The following is a 9,356-nucleotide window of genomic DNA, read 5'->3' on the forward strand; positions in this document are numbered from 1 at the left end:
CGAGAGCGGCTAGCACAAGGGTGGGCCGCCTGTGATTCCGTGGGAAGGAGGAGGGAGGCGCGACGGGGATGAGAAGCGGGAGGAGGAGGACGAGCGGCGAAAGGGGAGGAGCCAGAGGTGGCGGCCGGAGGAGGGAGGAGGCAGAGATGGCGGCGTGGGGGCGAGAGGAAGAGGGTGGGGAGCCGCGGCTGGGAAGAGGGGAGGGGGCGTGAGTGCGGGAGGAGGCGGCAGCTAGGTCATCTCCAGAGGAGCCAATGTGATTTATACCCCCTACGAGTGAAATGACGAAAATGCCCTCGGCGGCCATCCAATTTTACAGGCGGTGGCACGAAACGGGGTAACTATTCATTTCAGCAGTAACTTTTCTTTGATCCGACGGACGAGGTCATTCCATCAAGCGAACCGATCCAACGGCCGAGAGTGCCTGTGAGCTCTGAGAGAGCTCGGTGGAACATCCTTCTCTTATCTCTTGATGGGCACCGGCTCTTGTGCAATCGCTGTCTATAGGGAGACGGGTTGGCATCAATGGAGCCGGGCGAGATGATTCCACCTCTTCACGTAAAAAAGATAATCCATGATTTCTCTCCATGGCTTTATTACACGAGTAGCCAAGTGCTACATGTTCCAAAGTACACACCCGATTCGCGACACAGTTCCACGATGAGCACTGCTACTACTTGGAGTGAACTGAACTGAACTGAACTGAAGCCAGTCTAGTTGGCAGGCGGCGCGGAACCATATTTGGCCTGAAGCTTCCTGGCGAACGCCACCGCGGCGTCCGGGTCCGGCACCACCGCCGTCGCCGCCTCGGTGCCCGCGAACCGCTCCGCCCACGCCACCAGCAGCGGGGTCTTCCCCGCGTCGAGGAACGTCACGCCGAACATCCTGCGCAGCGCCTCCATCCAGAACATGTTGCACCCGACGGCGAGGTCGAGGAACCCGATGGAGTCGCCGGCGAAGAAGGGCCTCTTGCCGCCGTCCAGGCACTCCGCCGCGGCCACCTCCAGCTGCGCGAGCGCCGCGAGCGTCTCGCCCACCTTCTCCGCCCTCGCCGCCTCGGTCGGGGCCAGGAGGATGCCCAGCCAGGCCGGGAACAGCTGCAGAGCAGAGCAAGAAGAAGAGGTCGACCGACACCGTCACTCCGGCGCCCGCATTTCAGAGCAGGAAAATACACACTGGCAGAGAGACACGCACCTTGTCGTCGACGTAGGCGGCCCAGAAGCGGGCGGTGGCGCGTTGGTAGGCGTCGGCGGGGAGGATGGGCGCGCCGGCGGCGGCCCAGACCTCGTCGACGTACTGCACGATGATCTGCGACTCGCAGAGCGGCACGCCGTTGTGGATGAGCACGGGCACCTTCTTGTGGACCGGGTTGTAGCGGAGGAGGAGCTCGCCCTTGTCCAGCACGTCCGTCTCGATGTACTCGTAGCTCAGGCCCTTGATGTGCAGCGCCAGGCGGACGCGGGTCACGAACGGGCTCACCAGCAGCCCCAGCAGCTTCAGATCCCCTTCGCCGGCCATGGTTTCTGCTATTGGGATAGCTCTGTCTGTTACTCTATTGGGATTGGATATATGTAGTCGTTGAGCAGATCTGTTGGCTACAATTCAGTATAAATAATGCGCTCCACATGTGATATGATTCGTTTGCGATGCTGTGATGTAGAGGCGGGTTGGGTCCCGAGATCTGAGTCAATGGTGAGTCGGAGAGGCGTGTGTCACGCTTCCATTGAATAATGTGTGAACGTTGTTCATTTCGTGGCTGTTGCTTCTTGCATGGTGGGAAATGGGATTGTGTCCAGGTACGCGTCCTCGTCCCAGTTCATACTGTGGCGTGATACAATGTCCCGGTTTTCCATTATTGCTCAGCGTGGACGGTTGGTACTAGAGTACTGGAATTATCGGAAAAAAATTACATGAGACCACGTCTCATATAATTCGGGTGAGACCCACTCTGATGGATGACACGTGGCATTCACAAATCACAAAGCATGAATGCCACGTGTCATCCATCAGGATGGGTCTCACCTACTAACCCGTAAGACCTGGTCTCATAATTTTTTTTCCGGAATTATCGATGCTTCAATAATAATAAAATCACCTATAAAAGGATAAGGGATACATTCATACATACCCATACCCACCTTGCCTTATCCACCTCATGCTCTAAGGGAGGGACACATCCCCAATTTGCTAGTGCCATTTTGACCCACGTGGAGTACTAGCGGATGCAACCGTCGGACGATCCATTAGCAAGATGTCGATTTGAGCACCGTTTCATGCCCGGAGTGAAAATTCTTGTCCTGACCTTTATTAGCCTAGTGGCAACGGAATTGCGTCGTTACTTGTTGTCGATGTTTTCTACTTGATGTTATGTTGTTCTTCATTGACTGGTCTCGGCAATCACGATGAGACCTTTGTCCAGAATGTCTTGACGATGGTATCATGACGTTTATGCGTTCTTTGAGGCGTTTTCACGAAGGAAATTGACTTAACTATACATGTTATTTTTATGTCTTATAACGATTCAACCGTGGTTGCTTTTGTTTTGTACTCTGCATAATAATTAATAAGAATGGTTGTCTACATTTTCTTGATGTAGGGGCCTAGTTTCAAACCTCCTTTTCCAAACAATATTATAGGAGTAAGCTCCATAGAGAAATTTCCTATTGGACGCACTTTGCGTCGAAATGTCGACCATTCACACAGAGACCGGCTATCGAGCGATCACTTGAGCCGGGCCCTTTCAGCTGTTGTATCGTTTTCCGGTTTTGGGAACCTTCTAGAGTTTTCCAGCCGGTTTTTTCTGGTTTCCCTGAACCAGCTTTCCTGTTTTCCTTTAGGTTTTAGGTTTTTTGGTTTTTGGTTTTTCATTTTTCTGTCTATTTTTCTTCTCTCTTTTTTCTTTTCTTTTTGTTTTTTTATTTCATATTTTCAAGTTTATTTTTCTTTCTTTAAAGAGTTTCATGTTCTGAAAATTGTTCGGAAACTTAAAAAAAGTTTATACTTTTAAAAAACGTTCAATATTTTTTAAAATGCTTATGTTTTCAAAAAATGTTTTTGTTTTCAATATTTTTGGAACTTTCTTGTTCAAATTTATGAGAAATTATCAAATTATGACCGGATTTGACAAAGTATTCCTGTTTTGAAAACTTGTTCACATATTAAAAAATCTTATTATTTTCAATTTTATGTTCGCGTACTCAAAAAATGTTCGGGTTTGAAATTTGTTTGGGATTTTCAGAATTATTCTCCATTTCGAAATTTGTTCTAAAAATTCAGAATATGTTCGTGATTTTAAAATTTTGTTCACAAATTCGACAAATGTTCATGTTTACAAAAAAGTTCGGAAATTCACCCTTTAAATTATGTTCAAACACAGTATTATTTTAAAAAAGTACCCATTTCCAAAATTTGTTCACAAATTCAAAAAATGTTCACATATTGGAAAATGTTTGTGAATTTCACAAAATATTCCTAATTACAAATTTTGTTCACAAATTCAAAAAATACTCTTCAAAATTTATTCATATATTCAAAAAATGTTCATGTTTCAAAACTTGTTTACAAATTTTAAATTTTTTTGCATGTTTAGTTTTTGTTCACAAATTACAAAATGTCCGCGCATTTCAAAAAATGTTTGTCACATATTCAAAAAATGCTACAGTTTTCAAAATTTATTTACAAATTCGAAAAATGTTCATGATTTTAAAATTAATTCGCAAATTCAAAACATTCTCTAGTTTTGTAAAAAAATAGTTTGTAATTTTGAAAGATGTTCACTTTTTCAATTTTGTTATTATTTGTCAAAAAATGTTTGCATTTACAAGAAGTATTTCATAATTTCGAAAAATGTTCTCAAACTCAATTTTATTTTCCTTTTTGTTCTTCCCAAATAATGTTTGCGTTCCAAAAAGTTTTTCCTTTTTAAAAATTACGTTTGAATCTTCGTAAAAAGTTTTAATCTGCCGCCTATAATAGATCGTATGTACCTGGCTGCCCATTTTAGACACATAACCTTAGGTAGTACATTTGTTATGGACGTGGTTATGTGAGTGAGGTCTTGTGTTTGATCCCTAGTCGACTAGTTTTCTGGAATTTCGCGATATGGTTTACTTTTTGCTGCTATCGGTAGTCTCTTTGAATTTGTCCTTCAAATCTTTCACAATAGGCTTTGTGTCGTAGTGGCTAGCGCATTGCCGCATTTGTAGGAGGTCGTGGGTTCGAATCCCCATCGCTCTCACAGGTGAGAAGCCTCCTTGGTTTTTTTCATCTCCCCTCCCATCCTGGTCCATCGATTTATTTTTCTCTTCATTCTTTATTACAACCAAAACTTTCTTAATGTATAACAAATCACGGATCTAACTTCCTTAGATTATGCAAATCAATCAATTTTTTTTATTGGTTCAATTTGTCTTAGGAAACAAATAACAGATTTTCAGGAAACAAATAATATATTTTAATCTAACTTTCTTAACTTATCTAAATTAATCGATTTCTTTCATTGATGAAATTTATTTTAGGAAACAAATAACAGACACGTCACAAACTTTCCTCCCAATAAATAGTTTCTTAGCATTGCAAACTTTTCTAACCAGACACGTCACAAACGGGTAGGTACTGATATCACGTTACCAAACAATAAAATCTCATTTGCATAGAAAAATCAGTTCAAAAACCTAACTTTCCTAAACTTTTACCTTTCTTGATAACAACCAATATTTCCTATGTTTTCCACCTATAGAAGGAAATCACCCCTCCATCGATATTATCATTTTTTTGAAATAAGATCTCCAGGTTATGATTTTTTTTGCGATTCTTTCCAATTGTGACCTCTCCTTTCGCTCCGGCTCCTTCTCGCATAAACACCTCCACCACAACCAGCTGACGCCACCCAGACCTTCTGCCTCTCCACACCTTCTCCGCCACCTCCTCCTCGTACTCCATTGACAATCCCTCCGCCATGTTTGTCCACGGCAGTGTCGAGGACATGACGCAGCAGCGTACCAGCGGTAGAGCAGTGCATAGCAGCAGGAAGCAGGAAGCAGCACGCAGCAGGCGAGGCAAGCGGCCGGCGTGGCTGAGGGGGCAGCCGACAGAAGATGGCTGTGACAGGAGGGGGCGAGGCAGGGGCATGACTGCCGGGAGAGCGAAGGGATAGGCGGCAGCAGACGGGGCGAGCACAGCTAGCGAGAGTGTGGCGCGTGGCCAGGGTGTGCATCGCGCGGATCACAGTGGTGTGGGGGTTGCGGCGAGTGCAACAGCAGTGGCGGGCGCGATCGACACGGTGTGGCACAGGCGTCCATATATACTTTAAGGGTGTTGAGGTCATTATAGGAGTATTTAGATTGATCAAGTTTCTATCTTCTCTTTCTTCTTGTAAGGATTTCTCAAAATTGTCGATGAGTATTCAAATGATGAAGTTTCTATTTGATATCACTTCCTGTGAGGATATCCCAAAATTATCAGATCTAATATTATTTTAGCATGGCCTTTGGTAGTTCATGTGCACGTATTTCAGTGTATGACCCAATCTTATATTTTCTTTAAATTTATAGTAAAATGATGTTTCAATCAAGGTTGTTCCATATTGAGCTACCTTACGAAAAATATGCATGATTGTCTGTGTTTCTGATGAGCTGGAGCAGATGCACGATTGTACATGTACCGAATAAATCATGATGCAGGACCGCTTGTGGTTGTTTTTAGGGCACAAAGTGTTGGCGTGGGGACCTTTTCGTATGTTCTATATTAAGAATTTTTCATCTTATGTTTTGTATTAAGTTGGTTTTATAACTTGTGTGCTTATTTCACTAATGCATGCAGGAGTATCAAACAGTGATGGTGTGTTCTGTATACGATTTTGTTTGCTTCAATTCTATATATTCTCACGAGTAGATGAGGTGTAAGCATGTGCAATGTAGTTCCTTTTTCTACATATGGTAATTAATTTTTTCTTTGGTAACCCAACTAATGGATGGTAATCAATCTTCAAATACCATAACCAATGTCACTTGATATGTATAAGAATATTAAATGTAATATTAACATAACTGATATTGAACTCTTAAAGTTAATGTGGCCCCGTTGCAACCCACGAGCGTTCTTCTAGTAAAGATAATCTATGAGGGAGAATATCCACCGCTTCCAATCGATCTTGGCCAAATGGGCCAGTTTTGGCATGCCGACCCGATAGCCCGTGTGCCTGGCCCGTCACAGGCCATCACAACACGTGGCTTAATGGGTTGAGCCTTCATGGCCTAGCTAGGGCCGTGACTGGGCAGTCTAGAGGCAGGCATGTGTGCCTGCCTGGCACGCCACGTCAGGCCTGTGTGGACGGCATATTCTATTTGAAGCTCAGACGTCCGTTACTATGCATTTTGCAAAGGGGCGCCTGAAGCTCACCAAGCTGGGCTGACCCATTTAGCTAAAAAAAATTGTTTTTTTTCTTTACTTAAACTACATGATCTTTCTTCAAAATTGGTGATTTTTTAAATGATGACCTTTTCAAATTTGTTAAAATCGATGAACTTTTTTTAAATCGATGTATTATAACAGAAAATTCTGCAACGTTGATGAACTTTTTTAAAATTCAGTGAATATTTTTTCAAAATCGTTAATTTTTTTTATCAAAATCAGTGATTTTTTTTCAAATTTGATGAACTTTCTTAAAAACTTAATGAACATTTTTCAAGTTCATGAACTTTTCTGAATTCATGGATTTTATTGTTTTGTGACGATTTTTTTCTGTTTTTTTCTCAAATGTGAACCTGTACATGGGCCAGTCCAGCAGCTCCTGCGCGGCAGGGAGCTTCCTGGCACGTGAAGCTGCGCATATGAGCTCTCCGTGTGGATGCGGACGCAGGAGCGAGGCGGACGCGGGTCACGAACGGGCTCAGCAGCAGGCAGATCTCCGTCTCCGGCTATTTGTTTCTGCTATTAGTATCGCTATCGCAGTGGCTATTGTTTCTGTTACCCCCAAATGGATGCGGCTGAACCATTTGGGGTCGCGCATTGAAGTTGGCCTAACAAACTAAGAGTCTGGACCTGATCTGTTCTCTATTGTTCGGTATAAATAATGCAGCCCACATGTCCATGATTCATTTTCCATGATATCATGGCGGATCAGAGAGGCGTTCTCCATGCTTCAATTGAGTAATGCGTTGGACGAGGCGTTTTGGCTCCCGGGCTCACGTGAGCCCAGGAGTCAACAGTAAATTCGCTAAAAATACTAGAAAAAATTGAAAAAAAAATAACTTTTCAGTGGTGAAAGTTGCTTGAGTGCGTGATGTCCGTGCCAAATTTTAGAGCATTTAAACATCTGAGTAGCTTTCGGCAAAAAGAACAAATTTTGTGTTCATGACAAAATTTGCTGTTTTGTACAGATTTTGGTTTTTTTGCTGAGAGCTACTCACATATCCGAATGCCCTAAAACTTGGCACGGACATCACACGGTCAATCATCGTTCGCCACACAAAAAATCTGAATTTTTATAGTATTTATTTTGATTTATTGTTTATAGGGTGTAGATGAGTTCAGTCTTCAAGTTGTATATTCGGTGAACATACTTCATTTAGTGGTTTTTAACAAAGAAGTGTCCAATAAGAACATTTACAGGACCTGACAAATCAGGCCCCTAAACGGGCGTGAAAGCATCTGGGCCCCTCCATGGACAGCGCTGGACGACCCCTCATTGGCCTGCCGGACACCCACACATCTCAAATGTGTATTCTCAAATCCATGCAATCCATGAGCACAAATTCATCACAATTCAACAAAGCAAAATATCATAGTTCAACAATCTGGACATGGCAAAATGAAATTCAAGTCCAAGTGTGATGGATCGCTCATCATGTTGTCTGCTCCGCGGCCATCCTTGCCGCCTGTTCTACCTGCATCCTTGCCTCTGCTTTCCATCCCCACAAGCCACGTCTTTACTTGCTCATCCAAGAGGCTTTCGCGCGTCAACATTATCTTCGCATCCTCCGTGTCTCGAGCAAGATGCAATGTCTCATTCCCAAGCTCTATCTCTCCAAATGTTTGGGCCTTCTCGAGCTCCCATTTGATCGCCGCCTCTTTCTCTACAACTCGATGTTCTTCCTCTCAATTTGTAGTTTATTGCTCGCCCTCTCCTAGTCCTAATCCATCCTCTCCTTAAGCACATCCAACTTGAGCTTGTACCTCTCCTATTTCTTGTTCCCCCTTACGGTAAAATGCATGTACATGTGGAGGACATGTTTGTCCCCGCGGCATCATGGGAGGCCCTCGCCTTCTCTCACTTGTTTCCAATCACTTGCCGGTTATTCTTTGGCATGGTGGCTCTTCCATTCTTCGCTACAATTTCTTCTTTTCGTCCAACCTAATTGATTGGTGGAAGCTTGACCCATAATTCTTGCTCTTGCCAGCCTTGAGATCTTCCACAAACTATGTCCACTTTGGTTTACCATCCAATATCACCCAACAATGGCTAAACCAAATGGTTTCTTCTCCATTTCTTGATACATAGTGGCCACCACCACCGTCTAGCTAACAATGCATGTATAACAATGAGAATGCAACAAAAAAAGCAACTAAAATGGTAACCAAATGAAATAATTAAACTTACGTGTGTTGCCACTCCCATCCTACTTTGAGGACAACCAAGCACTTGTGCATAGTAGCCGACGTACTTGTTCACTTCCCCTTGAATGATCTCCCATCGATGCTGGAGAGATGCCACATTACGGGTGGTGACAATTGGATGTGGCTCCACATAGTGTTTGTGTTCATGATAATACTTCTGGATCTTCTCCCACTATCCATTGCCCTCTTGCTATGTGCCACATATGGGGTCCAAGATTATGGCCAACCAAGATTTAACCAGCAATATATCATTAATAGTTGTGAATGTTGGACCTCTTGCCTTGGGCACCTTCGCCTTCTTTTTCTTGTTGGGATTGGGGTTTGACGTTCTACAAACTTCGAACGTAGGGCAATTTGGATCCTCCAACTCATAGTTCATTTGGGCCGATTCCTGATTATCATTGATCGTCTCTGGCATTATATTCTCCTAAAATTATCATGATTTCAAATAAACTAAGGTTTGCGCAACTAATTGCAATGACATATGCAAAGTAATGATCAAAATTGAGCAAAAAAGATATTGAGTCATGCTGTGTCATTTCATCGATCAGGAGTGGGCAGACCTGGTGCCGCCGATTCCTGTGCTTGTTCGCGTCCGTTGGAGCTGGGGGCGAGCGAAAGACATCATCCGCCGCCGTCAACATTGGTGGAAAACACTATGAAATGCCCTCCCAACCGGGCGTCGGATCATCCTCTATCCGGGCCAGGTCGGAGTGCTCCTTGTCAGCTATTGGATGGAC

General features: G+C 43.8%; 1 protein-coding gene across 1 annotated transcript; it reads right to left on the reverse strand.

The window, feature by feature from the left end:
• Positions 1-553: 553 nt before the first annotated feature.
• Positions 554-1,580, reverse strand: LOC119330910 (probable glutathione S-transferase GSTU6). Its single transcript, XM_037604046.1, has 2 exons — positions 1,195-1,580; positions 554-1,097 (listed from the first exon to the last, which is right to left on the reverse strand). The coding sequence occupies exons 1-2, from the start codon at positions 1,516-1,518 to the stop codon at positions 714-716; spliced, it is 708 nt and encodes a 235-aa protein (XP_037459943.1). The 5' UTR covers positions 1,519-1,580; the 3' UTR covers positions 554-713.
• Between the last annotated feature and the right edge of the window lie 7,776 nt (positions 1,581-9,356).

Source organism: Triticum dicoccoides, chromosome 7A (genome assembly GCF_002162155.2).
Source record: "Triticum dicoccoides isolate Atlit2015 ecotype Zavitan chromosome 7A, WEW_v2.0, whole genome shotgun sequence".
In the NCBI taxonomy this organism is placed as follows: Eukaryota; Viridiplantae; Streptophyta; class Magnoliopsida; order Poales; family Poaceae; genus Triticum; species Triticum dicoccoides.

Excerpts from the sequence above, each read along its gene's own strand:
- LOC119330910 (XM_037604046.1), bottom strand. The coding sequence starts at position 1,518 with ATGGCCGGCGAAGGGGATCTGAAGCTGCTGGGGCTGCTGGTGAGCCCG. Across the intron at positions 1,098-1,194 it reads CCGCCTACGTCGACGACAAG|CTGTTCCCGGCCTGGCTGGG; the intron begins GTGCGTGTCTCT and ends TCTGCTCTGCAG.